Genomic DNA, 25,926 nt, shown 5'->3' with positions numbered 1-25,926 from the left:
AAATAATTTTTTACATTACGATGCCTTTTTTAAATGGATACTAGGGACAAAAATGAACTCGTTTACCGAACCCATCTTTTTTACAGCTATTATTTGAAATTGTGTTTGTTTTATAACAAATTTAAGTAAAAATATACATGAGGAGATTTAAAATTTTTTTTAATGTTTATTTTTGAGAGAGCACAAGCAGGGGAGGGGCAGAGAGAGAGAGAGAGAGAGAGAGAGAGAGAATTAGAAACTGCGAGATCATGACCTGAGCCAAAGTCAGACCTTAACCGACTGAGCCAGCCAGGCACCCCTAGGAGTAGGATTTAAAGGGAAGCCTCTGGAAGTGATACCTTAGCAGCTCACTGACAGAGCAAGAATGGGGAGGGGCGCCATTGGGGTCAGGACAGTCACCTTCCCCGGGGCTGAAGTCCCCTCAGCAGCAGGGCCTTAGGCCTTCCCCAGCTCAGTCACCCCTTCGCATTTTCCCCGATACTTGTGGTCTGAGGAGGAGAAAGGCTTTGTGTACAAAGGCGTTCAGTGTGGCATTGCAGACAAACAGGAACCAAGGAGGAAGGACGGCCTCAGCGAGCCAAGCGGGGAAGGAAGTGACAAAGCGGGTGTCGCAGAACTTCCCGTGGCCGTAAGGATGCTCGGGACAGCCTCTGTCCACACGGGGAAACGCGGGGGCCGTTCAGCCTGCCTTGGGGTGTTCCCCGCAAGCCCGGGCTCAGAAACAGACTGAGGGTTGAGGCTCTCGTGTGATGTCTGTGCTGTGCTCAGAGTGTGGCTGTGCTACATTTACGATTCAGAAGCACATCTGTCCCTCCCCTAACAACTCCAATTCATTCCTGCTGAATGGAAAACTATTTCCATCAAATCTTATCGGGGAATATATGCATTCTATCCCCATTCGGGATATTCCCCGCTTTTCTCACAGAGGGAAGCATAGATCAGCTGGGCACAGACAAAATAAACAACGCTGGAAAAGCAACAGAGAGCTTGTACGTAAGATGTGACGTAGGGACGGCCCGGTGCACCCCCAGCAAGAGACAGGAGCACTGGCGGGCAGGGGTGGAGGCGGGATCAGCAAGGTGCTGTGCTGAGTGCTGCTGGAGCTGGAATCAACATGTCATCCTCACCCTGTCTTTATTTGAAATGCTGCTGTTTGGTCATCATGAGTTTGTTTTACGTTACTTTTTCTTTCATGTTTGTTCATTTTTGATAGGTGGGGAGGGGCTGGGGTGGGGGGCAGAGGATCCAAAGTGGGCTCCGTGCTCACAGCAGCGAGCCCGGCACGGGGCTCTAACCCACGAGCCGTGAGGTCATGACCTGAGCCGAAGCTGGACGCTCAACTGACAGAGCCACCCGGGCGCCCCTACCATTACTTTTGATTTTTTAAATCACATTAAAAGTATTAACGTATCTTGTGTATTATAAGATTCTTGGGGCCCGTTTACATTGTGCCCGGGGCAAGTGCCTCGGCTGGCCTCTCCCTGGTCCTGTCCCGACCCAGTCATTACGTGAGGCAAGTCTGTGATGTCAATACAAAATGTTTTTTTCATCCATGCTATAAAACCTTCCCCACCTGAAAAACAAATAAAAATTTAAAAAAAGAGAGCAACGGCTTTGCATATGCTGTTACCTCTCCCTGGAAAACTGCACAGCCCTTCATCTCCCATGTGACCGCAGCGGGCCGCAGCACCCAGGTTGGGCTGGGCTGCCATCTGGGCACTGGCATCATGGTTAGGAATGCTCTTGCCATGACCAGGGGCAGGCACATTGAAGGCAAAAAAGATGTCTCACTTGGGAAAAGTCTGACCGGCAGGCCTCAGAAGGAGGGACTTCTGGGGCTCTCGGGCTCCTGGGAGTTTCTGCCTCCGCACAGGAGGCCACCCTCAGGCAATACCAGGCCCTACTGGTGGTAGAAGCTGAGCATTGCATTGGCACTCTGCACCTGGGGCTTTGTCACCTGCCTTCCTTCCCCTGGAGGTGCTGGGGAGGTATCCTGCACCTGGGTCCCAGACACCTGGGCTGGAGCTCAGTTACTGGCTTAGAGCAAATCACTGAGTCCCACAGAGCCGGCTTCCTTACCAGTCTATTTTTATTATGTTTATTTTTGCGAGAGAAAGAGCGTGCGTGCAAGCAGGGGAAGGTGGTGGTGGGGGGTGGGGTGGGGGGACAGTGGATCCGAAGTAGGCTCCAGGCAGACAGCAGCGAGCCCGACACGGAGCTCAAACTCACGAACTCCCGAGTTCGTGACCTGAGCTGAAGTCAGATGCTCACCCGACTGAGCTACCCAGGCGCCCCACCCCGCCTTACCTAGATGAGAGCAACACTACCAACCACCCAAAGCTCGTGGAGAAACTGGGGTGCCTATGAGGAAGCTCCCATCAGGAGTGGCCGCTCACCCGATGTGAATTTCCGTTCTCTCCTGGAAGATGTAACAGGAGCAACGTGGAGCCTCCTTTGTAAGCTTATCTGTAGCGTTTTGGAGATGTGCCTGCGTTCCTTAGTTCTCTCTGGATCCCTTGGCCCTCAAGGGTCATAAAACCTTGTAGGTTTTACCTCTTCAGTAGCCACTGATTCAGTCTGCCCTTCTGTGTCCACACTGTGCCTGCCTTAGTTGGGGCCCTGCCTCACCTCTAGCTCATTCTCACCCCCCTGTTGGCAGATGCTGACCCTGGGCATCCCATCCTTGCAAGCCTCAGTGCACACGCTTGGTTCTTGGGCACAGCCAGCTGTCTCCCCCTGATACCAGCCTGTCCTGTTCGGAGGGCAACCTGGCTCGCCTCCCAGCCTCCCATGAATTTGGCTGTGGCTGAGCCACCGGGTTCTGGATGTGATCTGAGACAACGCAGTCTCTGATTTATTTCCTGAAAGGCGCATGCCTGTCCCTTTCCTTTCTTCTCCTCCAGTGGGCTGGAGTGAGGACGCAGTGGCAGGAGCTGCAGCAGCCACCTTGGACCAAGGGCCACATGCTCAACGCTTCCCCGGCAGAGAGAGGGGAAGGTGGGAGGAGAAAGAGGCCAGGCTGCTGCTCCTCCTTGCTAGCCTCCATTCTGATCATGGCCGTGTCCTCTACCTGAGGCCACAGCCTGACGGGCACCCTGCTCCCCAGGCAGTGTGTTCCACTGGCACCCCCCTCTCCCCCGTCAGGGCTCCCTGTGGCTAGTCCTGATGCTACACCCACCCCGGTGGACCCCTTCATCACACTAGCCTTGGTTGGCTGCTGCTGTGGGTGCCAACCTGAGCTCCCCCCACCAAGCCCTGCCCTGAGCCCCCTCGCCACAGGACCGGTGCATCCCACTCCTGTTCCTCTTTCTGCTTTCCTGCAGGGCTGCCTCTGGGCTGGTCCCCTGTGCTCTCATTGTCCCTTTTCCTGCCCCACAGCTGGGAGGCACTGGACTGACTGGCAGGTTTGTGGCCCTCTGTCATTTTGGGGGCAGCCCCAGGTGCCTGCTGCAGCCTGCCTTCCCTCCCTCATTGGACAGGTATTTAACGGGGACCCCTAGAGACCAGAGGCCTAATGCAGGACACACCCTCCTGCAGCTCAGTTCTGGTGGAGGGACAGTTACTGAGGCGTCAAGCAGAACACGGATCATGGCAGATGGCAATAACGTGCTGGGGAGAAGGAAGGCGGGAAGGAGCCAGGGTAGGTGTGCTGGCGTTAGACCAGGTGGTAAGGAAAGGCCTCACAAAGGCCAGCAAGGGAAGCTGGTGTGTGTGGGCGGGGGGGGGGGGGGCAGTGGACACAGGAGGAAGAGGGTGAAGTCAGGGCCTGTTATGAGCCAGAAGGGCCACCTGTGACTCACTAGCGCCCCCTCTGGCCACCGTGTGGGGAAGACTGAAAGGGCACCACCCCCTGAGAAGGGTGCTGTCGCCACCTGGCGGGAATAGAAGGCGACAGCAGTGGGGCCAGAGGGAAGTGGCCCGTCGCCCTGCTCCTGAGACGGAGCTGACCAGGGGACAGACGCGAAGCGGAGGAGGGTGTGCAGAGCAGGAGAGCTGAGAGGGGTTGTGCCGGCGAGTTCAGAGCTGGGACGGGCGGCGGCGGAGTTGGGAGAAAGCACGCATGTGGTCTGCTCCGGCACGGGTCCCCAAGCACGGAGAAGGGAAAATCAAGGCCCCACAGGCCGGCTTGAATCACATGACCGGCTCAGCCCAGACAGCAATACCGCCTTGCCAGAGGGCCTGCTGTTCCCCGTACAGGGAGTGGAGTAGTCTCAGATCAGACAGACGGCACCACCATGCAGAAAACATCCGGTTTATTAGGATTAGCTGTGGCGTACATGGTTCCTTTGATAGTTCTGAGCTGATCACGAGTCCCCAGTAACGGTACACAGGTAGGGATGCGGCTGAACACAGACAGTAACTGGTAAACTGCTTAGAAAATCACGGGGACCCCAATGGGTTATGTTAGCGATTTGTGAAAGAAAGAAAACGTAGCGTGGGACCTTGCCACGGGTGCGGAGCAGAGCAGGCGGGTTTTTGTGGCCTCCTTCAGTGCTCTCACTGCGAGCCCCCGTGCCCCCCAGAAGCTGGATGGGAGGGCCGGGGACCATCCACCCCCCTCCCTGCAAAGGAGCAGCGCCCCCCTCTTCCTGCTTACAGGTGGCATCTGTTCCCAGAAAGACTGTCAGCCATGAAACCCATTTCCATACGGACCGGCGTGACCTCCGAGTTACAGGGGGAAGGTGCTGCATCCACAACAGCGCTGGGGCCTAGTGTCCCGACTGGTCGTCCCGTCGCAGCTCCGGAATCCATCTTCCCACCTGCTCGAGGCCGGGACACGTGTGACCCAGCTTCCTTCCCTTCCAGACCCAGCTCTTCGTCGTGGCGAAGGCAGGACTTGGAAGTTCCGAATGTCAGCATGGAGCATGGAGCCGTCAACACTGAGCACGAACTCAGTTCAAGACTCACACAGCTGTCCCAGGACAGGCGGGCACGTGGCACTGGCGTGGCCCCGCGTGGGACTCCAGACACAGCTGGTGTCCAGCTCCCACCCCTGCTCCTATTCAGCAGGTGGGGTGGCCTGTCAATGTCCCCGTCCCCTCCTAGATTGGGAGACACTCCTGCTTCCAAATAATTCTTTGTTCTAATATAGGCGAGTCTTTAACCAGATATGCAAATGTGACTGATTTAGAGCTTTCGTATAATCTCTGTTAGAGCTTCCATATAAATAAACTCATGCATCCAAAAGATTCCCGGTCAAACCACATGCCTGATATTTAACTTGGGAAATAGCCTGGCCGGCACACGCTTCTCGGAGAGGCCGTGGGGATGGGAGGGCGTGGGGACTTTGTGTGACCCGCGCTATCACAGCTCCGGGCAAGAATTCCAGATCTGGGTTCAGGGGCGTCTCAAGGCTTGGGGGTCTGCGGGGGGAGTTTCTGCTTCTCCGCTGAGCAGCAGAAACACTCACCAGTGGCCCAGCTTGAACAGGCCAGGGCTGACCTTCTCTCTCAGTGCATTTTTTACATTTTTCTCCTCCGAAGAGAAGCCAGAGAAGGAAGACAGGGCAATGAAAGCCTCCCTCCATGGGAACGTGGGCCCTGCCCATGCCCTTCCCCACCGGAGGGGCAGGAGAGCACAAACCCCGGCCCCCGGGCGAGCATGACTTTCAACTGGGGGTCGGGGTCTGCCCACCGGAGGAGGGTGCCCCGCTCTTGGCTACGCCGTGGTGGGGTCAGGGTCCCCGGACGGAGAGCGCGAGGGATGCCCCGCTCCGGACACCCAGACCAAGCCTCAGAAGAACAGGGGGTGAAAGGCAGCGGTTCCCACTGCCGAAGGAAGAGGGGCGGGAGCCCCAACTCCCAGTCTCCAAAGTCAGAGGGCCTGGCAGGGGAGCGGCCGCCTCGTCTGGGGCCTTGGGGTCCCCGGATTGTACCCTGCGGCCGAGTGGGTGCCCCCCGATGGTTCCACCCCCACCCGGGGTCCTGGTTGACGAAGAGCCTCATGAGGTAACAGCAGTCCCGCTTGAAAGTGAAAGTACTCTGCAGTGGGCGGTGATCCCCGTTTATTGCTGGCGCTGAGTGAGGGCCACGGGCGGGCCTTTGGGGGTCGGCACCTGAGAAAGGCAGGTCAGGCGCTGCTGGGCCCTCTGCTGGGAAAGGTCGCCCGGGGCCAGCCTCGCTGTGGCCTCCGGGGCCTGCAGTCCTGGGCAGGGCCACCGAGTCGGGACTCTCTCGTTCTGCCACCAGAGGTGGCTGTGCCGCCAGCACTGAGGCTCCCAGGGCGGCTGTGGGCCCGGACCAGGGATGGGCCCGTAACTGCCCACTGCTGGCGCTCCAGGGCCCTGCTTTCCGGGGGTTGCACCTTAGCGCCTTAACCAGGGCCCTCCCGCCAGCCTGTCCCCCTCTTGTGCGGGGGCATCAGGCTCCCATAGCTTCAAGCCCCCCTCGGTCCCACCCACCCACCCACCCAAAGAGTCTCTGCTTTAGAATATACAGTATATATTAGATGCTTCATCTTGAATACACTCCCTCTCTGAGTGTCAGGTCAAATTAGTCACGTGAGGGAAGGCGGCCCCCGAATATGTAAAGCACTCAGCGGGCGCACGCCAGGCTCCCTGGCAGGAAGGAGGGGATTCCTGACCAAATTCTCTTTCCAGGCCAAGCCTCCTCCCATCCCAAAGTCCAGCTCCAGGCTGATGAGGAGCTGACATGGGTCATGGGTGACTCCTCATGTCAAGGAAGTCCTGGGCATTGTCTGGGCCTCGGGGGGCACGTGAGACTGCCCAGGGGAGGTGACGCCTGCCACCTCGTCCCACGGCCAGAGAAAGGCCACAGAGCGAGGCCAGCTGGGGAGGGTCTTGGGGTAGGGGCTGGAGGGGAGGGCAGGAGGGGAGACTCCTCTGATTATTGCGGTCAGGTGTCCGGGGAACACCAGGGATTCCTGGGAACCTTGTGGGGGCTGGGAGAGGCAGGGCAGAGGCTCCACTTGGTTTTAAGGACATTTGAGCACATTCTCTCCCTGGGAAACTTGCCTGTGGCCCTTCTCTGTGCATGAAGTGTCTATCCCTTAATGTAGATCCAGTGACAGACAGCCTGATATATGACAAGGATGTCTTGTTTTAAAGTAAATTGTGCCAGGGATCCCTCCGATTTGTGATCCCCACCCCTGCCCCCTGCAAGCCACATCTGACAAGCCAGCTTCTGCCCTTCCTCTGCCCACTTCCCCGACCCACCGGCTGTGGGCAGGTCACGCAGCCAGTTCGCTCAGAGCGGGGACCGCTTTCCCGCGGCTGCTGTCCTTTGGGAGACCCACATGTTTATTTCGTGGAAGACGGAGTTGGTTACTTCTGGAAGCTCTTTGTGGAGAACGTGGTAGGCACCTTCGTAAATCTGCAATTGGGAGAGACAGGAAGTCAAGGCCACAGGAAGGGACAGGTACAGGCAGGGAGGAGCCAGCGGGTGCTCCGGGCTCTCTCCCCATGCGTCGAGGACTCCCCTCTTTATGCTGTTGTTGTCTTTCGATCAGAGGACAGCTCAAATAAATTAAAATGTCCCAACGTGTTCTAGGGGCGCCTGGGTGGCTCAGTTGGTTGAGCGTCCGACTTCGGCTTAGGTCATGATCTCGTGGTTTGTGGGTTCAAGCCCCGCGTCGGGCTCTGTGCTGACAGCCCAGAGCCTGGAGCCCATTTCAGACTCTGTGTCTCCCTCTCTCTCTGTACCCCTCCCCCCTCACACTCGGTCTCTCTCTCCTTCAAAAATAAAAAACATTAAAAAAAATTAAAAAAAATAAAATGTCCCAACATGTTCTAGCATGCCTTTCCTCACGCACACCCTCCCTTGCCTCTACTTCTCTCTCTAGCTATGGACCCATCTGGGCCTCCATCTCGAAAGGGTGAGTTCCACTCACTGTCTACACATCCTTGCCTTCCGTCTGGTGCTCAGTGTATTCCAACCTGACTTTCACTCCCACCAGCCCTCAGCGTGTGTTCTTGGCACCCCCTCCCATGACCTTCCCCTAGCAGTAGCCAGGAAACGCTTTTTGCTCTCGTGTGATCTGACTTCTCAGCTCATTCAAAAGTTGACCAGTGTGACCTCTCTAGAAACACTCTCCTCTTGTGGTTTGCACGGCTTTCCGCCCTCACGGTCTTCTTCCTGTCTTGCCACCAGCCCCTTCTCAGTCTAGGCTGTACCCACGGCCCTGCTGACCTTTGCATGCTGGCAGGGCCCATGGGCGTGGCCGTGGGTCTCCTTGTCCTTCCTTGGAGTAGCCCTGTCCGGTCTCGTGGTTTTAAAACCACTCCTGTGCTGGTGACTCAGGAATTAAATCTCCAGCCAGATCTCTCTCTGAACTCTAGATGCGTATATCAGACTGCCTATTTGTAGGACTGCCAATAGACATCTCCAAATTTCTTTTTTTTTTTTTTTTCAACCGTGGTAAAAAAAAAAAACAAAAAAGATCACATAAAATTTACCACCTTCATCATTTTTAAGTGTACAGCTCAGGAGTGTTAAGTATTTTCACACGGTTGTGCAACAGATCTCTAGAACTTTTTCACCTTGCGAAACTGAAACTCCCATTAAATTCCCTCTCCTCCTTCCCCCGGCTCTGGGCAACCACCATTCTACTTTCTATTTCTACGGTTTTTGACTCCTTTAGATGCTTCACGAAAGTGGAATCATACGGTGTTTTTGCTTCTGCAATTGGCTAATTTCACTGAGCATAATGTCCCCAAGGTTCATCACGTTGTAGCATGAGTCAGAACTGCCTTCCTTTTTAAGGCTGAATAATATTCCATCACTGGTCTAGACCACATTTGATGTATCCACTCATCCATCGATGGACGTCTGGGTTGCTTCTACTGCTTGGCTGTGGTGAAGAATGCCTCCATGAGCACGGGTGGTGAGCACCTTTTGGAGACCCTGCTTTCCTTTCTTTTTCCGAATTTCTAACGGGACCCTCTAACAGGTGGCTCAAAATGGAATTCTGGATATTCCCCACACCTCTGTCCCAGTGTCTCACAACTGGGAGCCGTGTCTCCTCCCTGGTGCAAGCCCACAGCCCAGGGCTTGCCCTGCTTCCTCCCAGCCTGTCTCTGGCCTCCAGTCTTGCCTCCACGTGGCAGCTGTGAGGACTCCTGGAGAACTGAAATCAGCACATGTCACTCTCCAGCTCCAGATGCTCAGGTGAATCTTCATGCAGCCCAGAGAAAAAGTCCCGACTCTGGGTACGCGGGCCACCACTCCCTTGCTCGGCTCACACCGCCCCCTGCTGGCTGCTTGCACACAGCCCGATCTTTCCAACCTGGGGTCTTGGTGTGCTGTCCCTCGTTCTAGAACATTCTTCCACCACTCTCCCTGTGCGCCCCATCTGAAGCAGGGGCTTCACCGTCCCTCTGGTCGGCCAGCCCACCCCTGGCACCGACCCCCTGCATCATCATCCTGGTCGCGTTTCTGCTTAGTGCTCATCTGGCTAGGACGCGGGCCACATGGGAGTCGGACTCTGCCTGTCTGGACCCCGGGCCTGGCACAGAGTAGGTGCCCAATGAGTATGTGAATTAAAGAAGACACGGATGAGAGGGGGGTGAATGCATAACTGAGTGGTCTTCTTGGGGCTGGGGTGTGCCACACGGGAGGTTCCCACCCAGGCTGCCAGGTCCACCGGAGTTTTCATGCCCTCTGGCACTAACACAGCCAGCTTTCCTCTCCCCGCTCTCCTTCTTGTTCTTCATCCACAAGTCTGCATCTGGTGTTGGTGTGGGCCGGGGTCTGTTCTTCGTACTGCTGCAGGGGGAGCACTTGATGGTTGGCAGGGATGGAAGCGTCTTTGTTAGCGAGGTGCGTGGTGGAGAGCGGCAGGGGCTCTGTCAGAGGACATGAGTTTGAATCCCGACTCTGCCACTCAGTAGGTGTAGACTCTGTGTGACTTTGCCTGCTCTCCTTACACTGAGCAAGAAATGGCCCTGGACGCAGGGCCCCTGCACTCGGTTGCTCAGGCTGTGGTGGCACGGTCAAGGACACGTCTGTTGGGGAATGCGCTGCACCGTAGGGGTGTGTCTGCCTAACCAGCCGCAGAGCGCCACCTTCAGGGTCAGCTGTCGCTTGATGGGTGTACAGTAGGTGTTCCTCCACCTGGGGCTCTGCCCGGTTCCATCAGGCAAACAAAATGGGCCCCTCTCAACCCCACAACTACATCTGCCATCTTGAAAGGTGCTCTGAGTTAGTCCTCTGCAGTCTATCGGGTGTGATGTGCCACGTGGCTACACCACAGGTGCTGTCCCCTCTGCGGGACACGCTCTTGAGGGTTCCCTTGCAGACCAGATCCCACCAGGCCTCCTGCACCTTTGCGCTCAGAGCCCCCGGGGGCGGCAGCCGGGCTGAGGCTGTTGCTGCTGGTGCGTAAGGCCAACACGTAGGGAGGCCAGGCAGAACACACGCCCTTGGCCCTCTGTCGCGGCCAAGCCGAGGGCATTCTCTCGGGAGACCTCTTTCTGCTCCATGCCCGGTTGCGGTTCTCTTCTTGACTGCGACAACTCAGTGCTCTCTCCTTCTTCCTCTCAAGCTCGTTCATGTGAACAATCAGCTCATGGCTTGCGCACTTGCTCAGAATTAATAGATGCCTGGCATCCCTGGTACTTGTTCCCCCGGGGGGGCCCAAGGGACGCCACCTTCCCTCTGTCTTGGGGACGTGGGGGGCAGCTGCTCACCTTGAGTGTCTTGTCCTGGCTCTTGGAGGACTCCATGACCAGGTAGGCCCCTTTGCTGTCACAAAGGCGGTCGGCAGAGCCCTGGAGCAGCAGGAAGGGCAAGGTCAGCTTGGGGAGGGCCCGCTCCACCCGCGTGACGGCATTGAGCAGCTGGTTGCCGAAGCACACCTTCAGTCCCGCCCGGCAGATGAGGGGGTCCGCATTATAAATGTCGACCTGCAGGAAAGAGAGAGAAAGACAGAGAGAGAGAGAGATCTATGAAATGGTGGGCAGGTGGCTTCCAGTCCAGGGGCCCGGACCTGTTTCCTGGGAGCTTTCCTCCTGCTCTGGCCTGAACGGCTGATTCGGGTCACGTCCGCTCCTCTGGGCTGTGGGTGCCGAGCGAGAGCCAGGAGCAGGGCCAGCCCTTCCAGAAGGCCGACCTGCACTACTTTTGGCGCCCCTCCTTCCAGGCTCTGCTGCATGCCGCACTCATACCCGTGCCCATGGACAGTTTCAAGCATCGATTTGTCACCAAAAAGATGTAAGCAGCATCATATCGTTTGCTTTGATGATTTCAGTCAGGAGTAGCTCTGAAGAGGTTTTGGCGTTGATCTGCGTGGATTCTGTTTTTTCTAAGTCTGTCCACCTGGAATTCTGTCTGCCTGGTGGGCGTGGGTGAGGAGCACACGCTGAGTGCGGGGGTAGGAGGGGCTCTGCTGGAAGGCCTGGGGCTGCTGCGAGGGGTGCCGAAGGCCCTTGGCAGGGCACTGCCCCCTCAACTTCGGGAGAAGCAAGGCCCGGGGCAGGTCTGGGCCGCAGAGGTCGCCCGCCACCCTGACAAGGAGCCTGTCACCACACCTGCACCCTCAGCCGTATCTGCCCCTTCACGGGATGTGCCTAGAGGCGGGTCTGACGTGGAGGTCCACCCAGCCGTTGGTGGGGCTGCCCTGGCACCCTGTCCTGCTCTCCCTACCTTCTGGCTGGACTCCTCTGCCTCTGAGGGTGCCTGCTCACTCTGGCCCGAGGTGGGGCATCTGCCCCACAGAATCTGGGTAACAAGTTTCTAGAACTCTCTGAGGCCCATGTGGGAAGGTGTGAGACCACAACGCCCCTCCGCTCAGTTTCCTCATCCTTGCCAGTGGGTACTTAGCCAGTTGGAGAAGTGCCCTGTGGTGTCAGGACTGGGTGAGGGAGCAGAGAAGCCACAGGGATGAAGCTTCCGGGAAGAGATGCTCGCGAGGCCACCAGAGAATCCACTGCGCTCTGACTCTGACCCTCCAGGTGTGGGGGCTACATCTCCCCTTCTTCACCACCCCCTACAGGGCCTCCGCCAGAATCCTGGATCCGGGCCGAGAAGGGATAGGCTGTCTCGGGTCGCCCCTGCCATCCCTGGAGTGATCCCATGCTGGGGACTGAGCATGGCACACCAGACCATTTGTGAAAAGCCACGCGAGATGGATTAACCACTTCCTGCAGCTGAGCTGGTGTTGACTCCTGCAGGGCCAGGCCATCTGCTTGGGGGCTGAGAGGATGAGAGACTGGCCAGGACAGGGCACAGGCAGTTTCTGGCTTGACCGCATGGCCACAGCGGGAGAGCATTCGGGGTCTGCATGGAGGCGTGTTTGGGGAGAGGGCTGTGGGGCCCCCCAGAGAGGCCTGGGCTTAAAGTCTGTCGTAAACTGATGCCAACAAATACAAAGGCAACTGCAGCACCTCTGACCGGACACGTACTTTGTGCTCAGCGTGGGGCCGGGGTGTCACGAGCAGGATCTCGTTTGGGAAAAAGAAATGAGGGTAGCCAACATTCATTCCTGAACTCTCCTGCGAGTTTGGCCCTGAGCGTTCAACCCATTCAACCTTCATGACCTTCGTAAACACACTGCATGAGGAATGGCTCTCATTACCCCTGTTTTGCAGAGGAGGTGGCTGTCACGAGTTACCCAATTCCTGTTTTCCCCTATAGAGCCCTGGATGCGCAGTTTGGAACACTACCACCCAGAATAAAGACTACATTTCCCAGCCTCCCTTGTAGCCTTGTAGGGAGGGAGTGTGCACTTTCTGGTCAAGGAAAGGTTTATCCTACCCTTGCCCCTCCCACCTGCCAGGGCAGACACGGGTGGAGTACAGAGACAGGTGATGCCACAGGGACAAGGGCTGCCCCTTGGAAAGAGAAAAAAATGGATGCCGTTAGCCCTGAGAAGTCACTGTGCAGGGAAACAAGCCTCTCTCCTGTTAACCCTGTTGTTGTGGTCTGGTCTGGGCAGGCTGGCGGGCCCCGGGCTGACAGCACTCCATTCCACGCTGCCAGGGCCCTGGTTGTGTCCTTGCGAGAGTACAGGGCCCGAGCCCGTTAGACCACCCCCCCTCCTGAAGCGGCTTGACACTTTGCCCTGCTGACCCAGATCACCCTGGGCACGTGAAGGCCCTTAAGGAGTTTGCTCCTGGGTTTAATTGCTCTGACAATCAAGTGGCTTCCTGCTCTTGGCTCTTGGCTTCCTTTTTCCACGTCTGGATCACGTAGGCCCTGTTTACACAATGATCTATTACGGGCCTGGGGAAGGACATACCAGATGTGTTGGGGAAAGGGCAGGCCCTGGTATAAACCATGGCCAGGGTGGAAGGCGAGTGGCAGAGGGGAACTGGGACCAAGAAGGAAGAGGAGGGCCATGTGGAAAGCTGAGGCTCAGAGGGCCCAACCCTGCCTCCAAGTAACCATTCTGGCCCAGTCATGGCAGCCTTTGTTTTCTGAGAGCTTGAGATCTAAATCTGCCCAAAGTCCTCCTTTGGGGGTAGCAATGTGTCCTATCATCCCCAGGAAGGAATGGACAGGGCTCTCCCTCCTCAGCCGGGTCCGAGCCTGGAGCACAGGTCTGCAGAACTAGCCCATTCAAAACCGGAGACCACAAGGTCAGTCCCAAAAGATGTATGATTACATTTCCATGACGTTCTCAAAATGACAAAAACGAGAGAACGGATTAGTGGTTCGGGAGGGATGAGGTGGGAGGGAAGCGGACGTGGAGGGATTCTGGGGCTCGACTGTATCAGTGTCAGTATGCTGGTTGAGTTACTGTCCTACAGATTTGCAAGATGTCATCACTGGGGGAACTGAGGAAGGGTACATGGGATCCCTCTGTATTATCTGTCACAAGTCTGTGTGAATCACAGTTATCTTCAAATAAAAAGTATGATTAAAAACACATAACAAAGATCCAGTCTTTGGTACTATCTCTCACGCCCAGCTCCCTCCATTTGTTGGACCACAGCTGGTCCTGCCAGTGGAGGACAGTGTCCGCTGGGGACCTGCCAGACAGAAGCTGTGGATCTGGGACCAAGTGACTGAATTTTTGTTCCAGATGACTGACTTCTGGGGACACCTCCACTCGCTGAGACTTGAAGTCCTTCTTGGTTGGGGTAGTTGACTGACCAATATAAGAAAGACCAGAGGAGTGAGGGCCACCCAGCCCTGACATCTCCTAGCTGTGTGATCTTGGGCGAGGCCCTTCTCCTTCCTGGGCTTCAGTTTCCCCACAGGGAGGACCTTGAAATTCCTTTTGGGTTGTAAGTTTCATAAGCTGTGAATATGTTCCTGGCCTCCTGTGTGTGTTTTAGCAATTGTCAAGTACTTCACGGTTTTCTGAGGCTCTCAGGGCCGTCAGCAAGGTTGAACTGGACAGCCAGGAACATGCCAACTGGGGCTCCTGACTTCCGCACAAGGTCTCTCTGTGGGAAGAGACTTTGCCCCAAAGCACAGTAAATATAGCTGCAATCCACAGCTGGGAGTTTTCTTGAACCTTTGGTTGAGCAAAATCTAGGCCCCACCCCACCAGTCAAAGCTCTTGACCTATTTTTTTGAAAATCTGTTCTGTGATGGAATGCAAAATTACATTTTTAATTAGAATAATACTAAAAATAACTAACACATGGAGCCCTTAACTCTGTACCGGGTGCTACATGAAGTGCTCTACTTATATTTGCTCATCGAAACTTCTCAGGAAGCCTCTGTAGGGACTGGTATTATTCTATCTGTGAGGAGCCTGAAGCTCAGAGAGGCGGTGTGACTCACCCAAAGTTACACAGTAATTAAGGGGCGGAGCCAGGATAAGAAGGTAGGCAGGTGGGCTCCACATTAGCATTCTGAACCACTCACCAGGCTATGCTACCTGTCTAGAGAAGAGAAAGTAAAGGTGGGTCTTGTGCACTTAGATGGCCAGGAGCTGTGGAGGTGGCCCTTCCAGAAAAGAAAGGGCTGGATCCCTGGTGAGGACCAGAAACGTCCGGGCCTGACAGATAACGAGGTGATCCTTCGCGGACTGCCAAAGGGCAAGGGGGTGCCCTCTGGGCACAGACACACAGGTGTCATTCCACATGACAGACACATACAGCCCAGCAGGCCTCCTCTCCTGAGGCTCCCCCTCAGGTACCTACAGATGTGTCTACAGCTGGAGCTTTTTCACCCTCTTTCCCTCGAATCCCTTCCTTTTCCTCTGGAAGCCTCATGCTTCCACCTGAGCTTTAGCCCACCCATCCTGGGACTCCCACCTCCTTCCTCCATTCTTTAGGTCTCTGTTAATCCATCCATTTCCTTCACAGGAAAATCAGCTCACCTTCTCTGGCATACTGGAGAGACAGTGCGTAGCAACTCTGCCCAAAGGATTGCTATGAAACTGTGGGGACCCTAAAACGAACCGGCAGGCCTTTGCAGAGACAATCTCTTCATTTCCCACCTTTGCCTTGAATGGCAGGAGAGGCAGTTTGTTGTGGAGAGAGTTGGATGAGGGAAAATCCTGTCCTACGCATGTTGGCTTCCATCTCCTGTCTCAAGTGTTTTCCCAGCCGGGTGCTCTTTGTCTCCTTGAGGGTCTGTTCTGCTTTCGGGCCTCAGGTCAGGCCTCACTCCATCAGGCTCCCCAGGCTCTCAAGCTAGGGGCCCTCCACCAGCCCCACGCGCACCGGGGTCTGCAGTCCGGTGTTCGTGCGCCTGGCTCGGCAGTCAAGCATCAGCCCTTGGGGCCGGCCCTGGGAGGCCCTTGGTAGACACTGGATGGATGGATGGATGGATGGATGAGTGAGCCTTCCTCTAACCCAGTCTGAGAAGCAGCACTCAGGCTCTGGGGGTCTGGTGCACACTGGGCGGCAGCTGGGAAACTCCGCAGCGGGCTCGCTGGCCCACAGCTGGCAGAGGGGCTGTTCACAGCTGGAATGACACCAGGCTCAGAGGCTTCATGTCACAAAGAAGGGCTGGGCACCGGAGAGGAGCGCCCCCCGCCCCCAACGAAGGCCAGCTCTCATGAGTGCCAGGTTCATGGGATATCCTCAGGGCGAATGAGAACTCAGCATAGGAATCGGCCTGAACCGAAGACACGGCCCGCTGAAAGCAGGCTTGCCTGGCGCGGCCAATGCAAGCTCCCCTCTCCGTGCGCCCTCTCTTGTTGAGCCTTGTCCAGCTGTCCCTGGGGCCTGGATGCCTGTAGAGTCTCTCCTCTCTTCCCACACTCAGCTCACTGCCCCTTGCTCCGGGAGGCCTCCCTCCCTGGGGGCACTGTGAGCCATCACTGTTCCTGTCCTTCCTCTGGGCAGGCATCCTCTGTACCTACAGCCTGGGGCTGCCCCTGACATTTCCAGTTTCCAGAATCCCCCTTCCCATGCCCCTCTTCTTGTCTGCTGGCAAACCCTGGGCCCCTCTTCAGGGCCAGTTCACATGTTTCCTCCCACTGACAGGCGCCCAGGCACTGTTGGAGAACCTGGCGCTTCCCTCCAGGGCTCCTGTATCTTTGACACAACTTTCGCTGATGTGATAACAACAGCTCCCATCGGCATGGTGTCTACACGGCACCAGGCTGCGGCCAAACCCACCCCCCTGCCACCCCGCTCCAAGATGGATCAGTGGCACTGTGTGGTTTCCAAGGTCGTGTTGTGGCACAAAGGAGGAGACAGAGTCGGGGATCTGGGTCCGGACTCTTCCCACCGAGCCTGCTGCCTGCCTCTTTGTCCTTCTCCAGAACCACCTTTCTGCCCTGTGGCCATGACCCCAGAAGACAGGGTGGCTCATCGGGTATTTCCGGGCCTGGCCCGAAGCGGGGCTTCCATGAAATCCTGTTGGTGTAACGTGCCACCTGCAGGACGGCAGAGGGGAGATGAGGGTCTTGCCTGATGCGGCACAAAGTCCCCCCAACTCGGCTGACTGAAGGTAAGTCAGGAGGCACGAGTCACTGCTATGGCTGTTGGAGGACGTGCCCAACCTTGGTGGCTGAAATTCTCGAGCCAGACAAGAACCATCAGAAATAAGGCCACTGTGGTTCCATTCTGGATAGACACGGGATGAATCAGGATTAGCCTACATGTATGAGTTACCGCTGAATCAAGAGCGTATGAATTACTGAGCATCACTGAACATTGCAAAAACCCAGCACAAGGTTCTGGGGCTTCCTTCTGGAGGGCCGAGGATCTTCACAATCAGACAGGCAACCCTGCCGGCTCCTTCAGAGTGGAGCTCCCTGAGTTGTGACCCCGAACCCAGACACGGCTCCTGAGTGGTCACCAAAAGAAGGGGAAAAGCAGCCGCTGTACTCTCCACGCAGTCACATTGGCCACAGCCACCTTTTCACAGGCCCAGGGATTGAATACGAAGTGAGAGAAACAAGAAAGAATTACAGGGATCTTACAGGACCACCTCCGTCATGGCAGGTCACAAACAGCAAGATCCCGTCACCGCAAGTCTTAAAAAGTTGGTGGCAACTAAGGAAACCAAAATGCAGATTAGATAGAGAATGAAGACAGGGAATTACTGATACTTTTCCAAAGCGTGACGACAGCATGGGGCCATGTGTGAATGTCCTCATTCTGGTTCCTTCCTCTTGGGCAACACACACTGAAGTATTGAGGAGTTTAGGGTCCCGGGTGCCTGCAACTTAACTTTCAAATGGTTCAGCCAAAACAATGTACCTACTTCACCACCCTGGGTTGGGCAATGACTTCTTGAACATGACGCCAGATGCACAGGCAACGAAAGAAAAAAGTAGGGAATTTGGACTACATCAAAATGAAAACCTTTTGTGCATCAAAGAACACTATCAACATAGAAAGGCAACCCACAGAATGGGAGAATATACTTGCAAATCACATACTGACAAACGGTTCATGGCTAGAATATACAAAGAGCTCCCACGATGCAACAACAATGCCACCCAAAACATCTGATTGAAAAAATGGAAAAAGTAACGTGAATGGACACTTCTCCCAGGAAGATATACAAATGGCCAGTAAACGCATGAAAAGGTGCTCAGCACCACTGGTCATTAGAGAAATGCAAACCCTTTTGGGTGTAAACCCAAAAGTACCAAAAGCAGGGTCTTGAAGAGATAGTTGCACACGCATGTTCACAGCAGTCTCATTCACAACAGCCAAGAGGTAGACGCAGCCTGGGTGTCCGTTGACAGATGGATGCATGAACAAAATGTGGTCTATCCATGCCATGGAATAGCATCCAGTCTTCTAAAGGAAGGAAAGTCTGACACAGGCTGCAACAGGGATGAACCTTGAGGACACGGGTCAGTGAAATGAGCCGGTTACAAAAGGACAAATACTGTATGATCACACTCGTATGAGGTCCCTAGAAGAGTCCAATTCATAGTGACAGAAAGGGGGACGCTGGGTGCCAGGGGCTGGAGGCGACGGGGAGCAGAGCGTTATTATTTAGTCGGGACACAGTTTCAGTTTGGGCAGATGAAGAAGCTTTGGAGACGGGTGGCGGGGACGACTGTGCAACACGGTGAGCATGCTTAAGGCCACCAAGCCCTACGTTTAAAAATGGTTAAGATGGTAGGTTTTAAAAAATGAATTACTGGGACCTTATGAAGATAAAAAGCTTCTGTGCAGCAAACAACCAACAAAACTAAAAGGCAACCAACGGAATGGGAAAAGACATTTGCAAATGACACATCGGACAAAGGGCTAGTATCCAAAATCTATAAAGAGCTCACCAAACTCCACACCCGAAAAACAAATAACCCAGTGAAGAAATGGGCAGAAAACATGAATAGACACTTCTCTAAAGAAGACATCCGGATGGCCAACAGGCACATAAAAAGATGCTCAACGTCGCTCCTCATCAGGGAAATACAAATCAAAACCACACTCAGATATCACCTCACACCAGTCAGAGTGGCCAAAATGAACAAGTCAGGAGATATAGATGTTGGAGAGGATGTGGAGAAACGGGAACCCTCTTGCACTGTTGGTGGGAATGCAAATTGGTGCAGCTGCTCTGGAAAACAGTGTGGAGGTTCCTCAAAAAATTAAAAATAGACCTACCCTATGACCCAGCAGTAGCACTGCTAGGAATTTACCCAAGGGATACAGGAGTACTGATGCATAGGGGCACTTGTACCCCAATGTTTATAGCAGCACTCTCAACAACAGCCAAATTATGGAAAGAGCCTAAATGTCCATCAACTGATGAATGGGGAAAGAAATTGTGGTTTATATACACAATGGAGTACCACGTGGCAATGAGAAAGAATGAAATATGGCCCTTTGTAGCAACGTGGATGGAACTGGAGAGTGTGATGCTAAGTGAAATAAGCCATACAGAGAAAGACAGATACCATATGGTTTCACTCTCATGTGGATACTGAGAAACTTAACAGAAACCCATGGGGGAGGGGAAGGAAAAAAAAAAAGCGGTTAGAATGGAAGAGAGCCAAAGCATAAGAGACTCTTAAAAACTGAGAACAAACTGAGGGTTGATGGGGGGTGGGAGGGAGGGGAGGGTGGGTGATGGGTATTGAGGAGGGCACCTTTTGGGATGAGCACTGGGTGTTGTATGGAAACCAATTGGACAATGAATTTCATATATTGAAAAAAAAAAGATGGTAGGTTTTATCTTCCGTGTATATTACCGCAATAAATTGGAAAAGACTTAAGCTACACATCCATATTGCTATTTCCATATGTAAGCACAGATGAAAAAAGTATGGCGTAACATTTCCCATTTGGTGAATCACGGGGAAGCGTACGTGGGACTGTGTTGTGCTGTTATTGTCCACTTTCCTGTAGGTTTGAAATTCTCCATAATTAAAATCGGAGGAGAAAGCTCCTTTCCCCACAATCCCAGTTTTCAGGTTCTTTGGTTTCCCTTTGCCAGTAGGAGACACACGTCCCTCTGATCCTGTAAGTGGGGGTCCAAATCCTAGCTCCCGGGTGGCTTCGAGGTGACCGATGGTGTCTTTGAGCGCATTTGGCCCAGGTGGTATTCCCATGGGAACCCAGCCAAGCTGGTGGCTTCTTTCTTCTTGGATGATGTGACGCTGCAGGGCAGGGAGAACGCGTCAAGGTCTCGGATCTGGCTGGCAGCTGTGACGACCCCTGGCAGTCTGGAGAGTCCGCCGGCTTCAGGAAGTCCGCCGGCTTGTGTGCTCAGGGCTGCGAGAGTCCGCAGCGGGAGGAGGGCTGTGAGCAAGAAACATTCGAGGGGGCAGGGGAGGGGGCAGGGGGCAGGTCAGCGGACCCCTCGTGGGCAGGGCACAAGACCAAGGTAGTCACATCGTCGTGCTCCGTGCTGGCTGCCCCCATATGGAGCTAGACATGCCAAAAGACATTCTAATGGCCTCTTGTGGTTGTTTTTTTTTTTAAGGCACCAGTAAATTCTTAGCTGCTTCAAATAGACAAGTCGTCTGTGGGGAATGTAAGCTAGGAGTGATGGGAGTCACAAAATAAAATTGGCTGACCAAACTGGGCACACTGGAAAGTTAATAACCGGTTCTCAGAGGGGATTTCTGTGGGAGGCTGTGTCCTGGGGACAGAGTGGGAGGCTGAGGCCTATCTTTAGCTGTGGTTACAATTAGTCAAAAGCCTCAGGGATGGCCGAGCTTTCCAAGGCCTGGCAGGAGCCTTCCGGAGGGCCACGGCAGATACAGCCTCCCTGCGGGCGGGGGTGGGAAGCGTGCAGACAAGAAGAGCTGGGGAGCCTCATCCTCAGCGCTGGGCGCCTCTGAAGTGCTGGGTGGGGGTCTGGAGAGGCGCCCACCTGGAGGAAAGACAGGAAGAGAGCTGGTCACTCCCCACAGCTCTCTGGGCGCCTGGATCTCACCATCTGGCTCTGCCGGCGTGACTGCCAACTCGCCAGGATGCGCTCCGAGGGCAGCCAGCACGTTGCGAGAAAACAGACTTAGTTCAGAAGACACATGGCCTCTGTGTACAAACAGCGGATGCCCCGCCTTGAGGGTATGCTCGGAATTGCAGCCACTGCTTTTTCCCAGTCTCCACCAGTTCACAGGCTGAAGGACGGAGCTCAGAAAAAGCGGTGCGTTCTGTCTCTGTGCAGTCGGGGGGGGGGGGGGAGGGGCGGTCGGGGGCTCGAGGGTGTGAGGAGATCATCGGCCACCTCCCCTCTTCACCTCTTGCCCCAGTGCCTTTGGCCTGAGAACTATTTAGAACATTCAAGGCTTCTCAGAGTGGGAGGGATTCATCACATTCTGAAGAACCCACTGTTGAGGGCGGAATGATGAATATATATGGCAGCACTCCAGTGTTCTGACCAAGGATGCTAACCATGTAGACAAACATAAAAAATGCCCAAGTGGCAACTTCTTTGTTCTCAGGAATTTAGTGCCAAGGGCACTTGGCTCAGAGTAGAGCGATCTGGGCTCAAACCCTTACTTAGTGGCTGCGTGTCCTTGGGTAAGTGACTCACCCTCTCTGGGCCCAAGTTTCCACAAATGCAAATACCGGTAAGAAGACTGACTTCCGGGAGATGTGGCCGGACAGAAGGGCTAGGGCGTCTGACACAGAAGAAGGGTACGACAGTCACACACTGGCCAGTATCGAGACAACACGAGGCATTTTCGGCCTTCATTCCCAGAAGGCTTTGCACGCGCTGGGAGAACGTGCCTCCGTGGGCTGGTGGCCTTGAGGGATGTTGGTTCGCGAGGGGTGTCATGCTAACGGGCCTGGGTGGGCAAAACCCACACAAACACCGTGCTTTTGACATTCCAACGACAGAGCCAGCCTGCTTCCCCAGAGACAGACTTCCAAATCTTCCCAGATCCCGTGGTTCCTTCCACCGGGTCCTGCTTTATAGTAAGCTTGTCAGGCCAACGTTTCTTTTCTTTCTGGGGCTTTTAGAGCCGCGGGGTTCCATGGGAAATATCTTAGCTAAAGATGTGCCTGAAGACACCCTGATGTTAGATCCGAGGAGGTGCCTTTTCTGAACACATTTTCCCCCTGGGCGTTGCTATTTTTAAGGCTCAGCAGAATGTTCAAAGAGAGCCTCTGAGTGGCGACAAGCAGAGGGACTGGTTCTCTGCACCGAGGAATGGAACCGCTCGCTCCTTGTTTATTCCAACTGGAGTCCAGCTTTCAGGCTGACCACCATCCTGCCTTCCTGGGAGGCTTCCCAGCAGGGAAATGTTTCCGCGTTTCTAAAGAATCACCTCTCTCTGGGGCACCTGGGTGGCTCAGCCGGTTAAGCGTCCGACTTCAGCTCAGGTCATGATCTCTCGGTCCGCGAGTTCGAGCCCTGCGTCGGGCTCTGTGCTGACAGCTCAGAGCCCGGAGCCTGTTTCAGATTCTGTGTCTCCCTCTCTCTCTGACCCTCCCCCATTCAAGCTCTGTCTCTCTCTGTCTCAAAAATAATTAAAACGTTTAAAAAAAAAAAAAGAATCACCTCTCTTGTCTGAGTGGTCAGAAACCTGAGAAATGAGGGGTGCCGGCTCCACGTTCACACCCGACTCACGGCTTTTGTAAGGCCTTCAATGGAATTTTCCACTATTTCAAAAATGAGATAGAAGCTCCGAAATTTACCACTTTTAAACAAAGAAGGTTCGGAATCACAAAGAGGGTTCGGAATCACTTCGTTATCTTTTTTTTTTTCCCTTCCTTTTTTTGCCCAAGTACCTTCAGGTGGTAAGATAAACAATTTGGATTTGCACCTGGATGTTTCATCTCAAAGATGTCAAAGGGGGCGTCCCCTCTCTCTCTCTTTCTCTCTGTCTCTCATTGTTGTACTAGCACAGCAGAGGCAAAGATAATTGGTTTTGCTAGAGAATGCACATTCAAGCCAGAGCCATTATTCGGGATGCCTGCTGATGGAGGAGCCCCTGCCCCCTCGGATCCCCTCACAAAGTGAATCCTGCACACAGGGCAGTGGCCCCCCACACGGGCTGTGGGCACAGTGACTGTAAAACAGGAAAAAGAACTTAGTGACTGTAAATAGTAGCTGGAAGGAAGCAGCCAGGCATGGGCTTCTGAATCAGATGGGTTCAGCTCTGGCCCTGGTGAGGTGTGCCACTTTGGACAAATTAGACCCCTATGTAACCCCTGAGCCTCAGTTTCCTTATCTGTGAAATGGGGTTAATGTTGATCTCACCCATGCACATCAGGATTAAACCAAGCAGCATGAGTTTGACTTTGGTGTTTCTGGGTCCCAAAGTGGTGGTGCCTTTTGACTATATAGATTGGCCTTTTGAAATTTTCTTTTCTTTTTTTTTTTTTTTCTTTTACTTTTTTTTCAATGTTTATTTATTTTTGGGAGACAGAGAGAGATAGAGTGTGAGTAAGGAAGGGGCAGAGAGAGAGGGAGACACAGAATCTGAAACAGGCTCCAGGCTCTGAGCTGTCAGCACAGAGCCCGACGCAGGGCTTAAACCCACGAACTGTGGGATCATGACCTGGGCCGAAGTCGGACACCCAACCGATGGGACCACCCAGGCGCCCCTAGATTTTATTTTCTTTACTCAAATACTCTTTGATCCTGGTGGGTCAAATCTGGCCCCAAAATGTGGCTTTGGGGGGCACTGTGCATTTTAAAAATTAGACTAAAAATTTCCAAGGAATGTGGATAACTTGGGTGGATGGGACCCCCATGACATCCTACAGGTACCTCCCCATCCCTACCACCTAGGGTCTCTCACTGGTGTCATTCATAAACAGGTGGCCCTCAGAGGCCCGGGAGCCAGACTCTTGATCAAGAGTTCTCCCTCCCACACATTACAGAGTGTTTCCAATTAGTCATACCCTCTGAGTGGCTGAGAGGGCCAGCAGGTCACATTTAATAATGACACTAGAGTCTGGGTGCTCAGGTCTCAGGAACAGCCACTGGAATACCACAGCACCCTGCTCTATTTTCCAGGGTCCTCGGGGAGCCGATGATCCCAGGATTTCAAATTCCTAAGGCAAGAGGGGAAACTAGGCAGAAGAGTGGTAAAATGATTTGCTTAATCCTGAAGACAATTCCAGTATCTTTCAGATGCCCAGGGTTGCCTGCTGTCCACGGGCTATAAGCCACAGGGGTCCTTGCCCCCACTGACAGAGCAGGCTGGGGACCACACCCACCTAAGCTCTCAGGCCAGCCCCTCCAGTGGGTGGGCCCAGGCAAATCCTCTGAACCTGCCCAGTCCCAGTCGGCTCATCTGCAACATGGGGCTGCCGTGCGGCTGGAAGGGCACATAGCACCGGCCTGGCACACAACACAAGGGCCCAATCAAAAGCAGGGTGCAAGGTGCTGGGCTTTAGCTACCTGGGAAGTGAGCCAGCTCGCTGAACCTTAATAGACTAACCCAAATCTCTGGGGTTTTGGACTACACTCTGGCCCGGTATCTCAGGCACGTGAGTTGACCTTGACCTTTTGTCCCTGCTGACCTCGGTGCCTGGTCCCAGAGGTGGTGACATCAACCAGATGGCATAACCCCCAGCCCCTGTCTCTCAAGGCCACCTTACCTTTTCTTCCTGGGCTTCTTTTTTTTTTTTTTTTTTTTTTTTTTTTTTAACGTTTATTTATTTTTGGGACAGAGAGAGACAGAGCATGAACGGGGGAGGGGCAGAGAGAGAGGGAGACACAGAATCGGAAACAGGCTCCAGGCTCCGAGCCATCAGCCCAGAGCCTGACGCGGGGCTCGAACTCACGGACCGTGAGATCGTGACCTGGCTGAAGTCGGACGCTTAACCGACTGCGCCACCCAGGCGCCCCTCTTCCTGGGCTTCTTTCGGCAGGTTTTGCTTTTAAAAATAGTAGCACAGCCCTGCTTGGGGGGGCTGTGACGTGTTTCGGGCAGGGCGTTGGCCCCCATGAGAAGGGGTTCACGACGTGCCTTATGATCTGACCTCAGTTTACCCCTTGCTGCTCACCTGCTGCCCTCTGTGTTGTGGCTGAACCACAGTAAATGGGCTGCCCTCCCTTCAAATGAGGACTTTACTGGCACGGTGACCTCTACCAGGAACCCTCTTCCTCTTGAACCCCCTTCAGCTCCTGCACCAGCTCCCACCTCCCAACACACAGACGTATGACTTTTGGCCTGGCCTGAATCCAATCTGCTACCATCATCCCAATTGGCCCCCCAGAAATTGCCCTTCTCTGTGCGGAGTCCGTGAAGTTGGGTGGGGTTGACCCACCCCTTTTGCTGGACAGTCAGCCAATAACAATCAGCCCTGACACGTTTGTTGGCTTTGCAACGGTCTATCTTTCTGCTGCAGTTGCTTAGGAAAGCTGCTGGTGGCCCCCTCTGCTTCCACCTGGGGAAAGTTTGCCTGGGAATGAAGCCAAACTAGGGGATATAAGAGCTGGGGAGCCACAGACGGTGAACAAGACTTCTGAGCCCCTGGATCCAGCCATGCCTGAAAGCCTTTAGTTCCATTCATTAATAAATCCCTCTTTTTGCTTGAATCACTTTGCTTTGGGTTTCTGTCACTTGCAGCCACAAGAGCCCTGGCTGATTCACGCAACTTCATCCGGTTTGCTCCTTATGTCCAGGGCATAGCTCAGGTATCCCTAGCACCTGTCCTTTCCCACCCAGTCCTGATGCCACATGGCACCTCCCGCATCTCTATATCCCCATCATTTCATGAAGGGCCTCAGTGACAGGGTGGCAGAAAGCCACGGACAGATCTAGAACGCAGCTTTTCCAACCAGGGGCTGCTGCCTTCAGTCCCTCCCCAGCCTCGGCTCCCCCCAGGTTTTCAGAAACACTCTCACCTCCGTCTTATTCCGAGAGAGCATGCTGGAGTCGATTGGGCCCAGGGACATGTTTGGCAGGACAAGGTTGAGAACTTTCGCAGCAAAGACCTGGCGGGAAAGGAAAACAAGGGTGTGAGCTCAGCGGGATCCGTGCCCAGCTCTGCCCACGGGACAGTTTACGATAAATTAAGGAAAGGGACGCCCAAGCTGAACATCAGCCAGGTTCGCTTCCCAAGGCTCAACACCCTAGGACTGCTCCTGCTCTGATTCAGCCAGCCTCTAGTTAGTCTGGCTCGGATCCGCCGTGGGTGAGCAGGGCGGGAGGCGGGCCGCCATGGCTGACGGTACGAAC

General features: G+C 54.5%; 1 protein-coding gene across 6 annotated transcripts in view; it reads right to left on the bottom strand.

The window, feature by feature from the left end:
* Positions 1 to 4,236: 4,236 nt before the first annotated feature.
* Positions 4,237 to 25,926, bottom strand: part of MGLL (monoglyceride lipase) — a 250,118-nt gene continuing 228,428 nt past the window's right edge. For 5 of the 6 annotated variants that reach the window (XM_047094694.1, XM_047094693.1, XM_047094696.1 and 2 more), the window contains 4 exons: positions 25,593 to 25,682; positions 10,646 to 10,861; positions 7,175 to 7,331; positions 4,237 to 4,760 (listed from right to left, as the gene is read on the bottom strand). In XM_047094694.1, coding sequence (XP_046950650.1) covers positions 7,206 to 7,331; positions 10,646 to 10,861; positions 25,593 to 25,682 — 432 coding nt within the window. In that variant the 3' untranslated portion in view covers positions 4,237 to 4,760; positions 7,175 to 7,205. The remainder of the gene's footprint in view (positions 4,761 to 7,174; positions 7,332 to 10,645; positions 10,862 to 25,592; positions 25,683 to 25,926) is intronic. The other variant, XM_047094692.1, reaches the window with a different exon arrangement.

The sequence above is a fragment of the Lynx rufus genome, unplaced genomic scaffold (assembly GCF_022079265.1).
Source record: "Lynx rufus isolate CCGP_SWC_20201006 ecotype Redwood Valley unplaced genomic scaffold, mLynRuf1.p SCAF_4, whole genome shotgun sequence".
Taxonomy (NCBI): Eukaryota; Metazoa; Chordata; class Mammalia; order Carnivora; family Felidae; genus Lynx; species Lynx rufus.
This window is presented reverse-complemented; position numbering and strand designations above follow the sequence as displayed.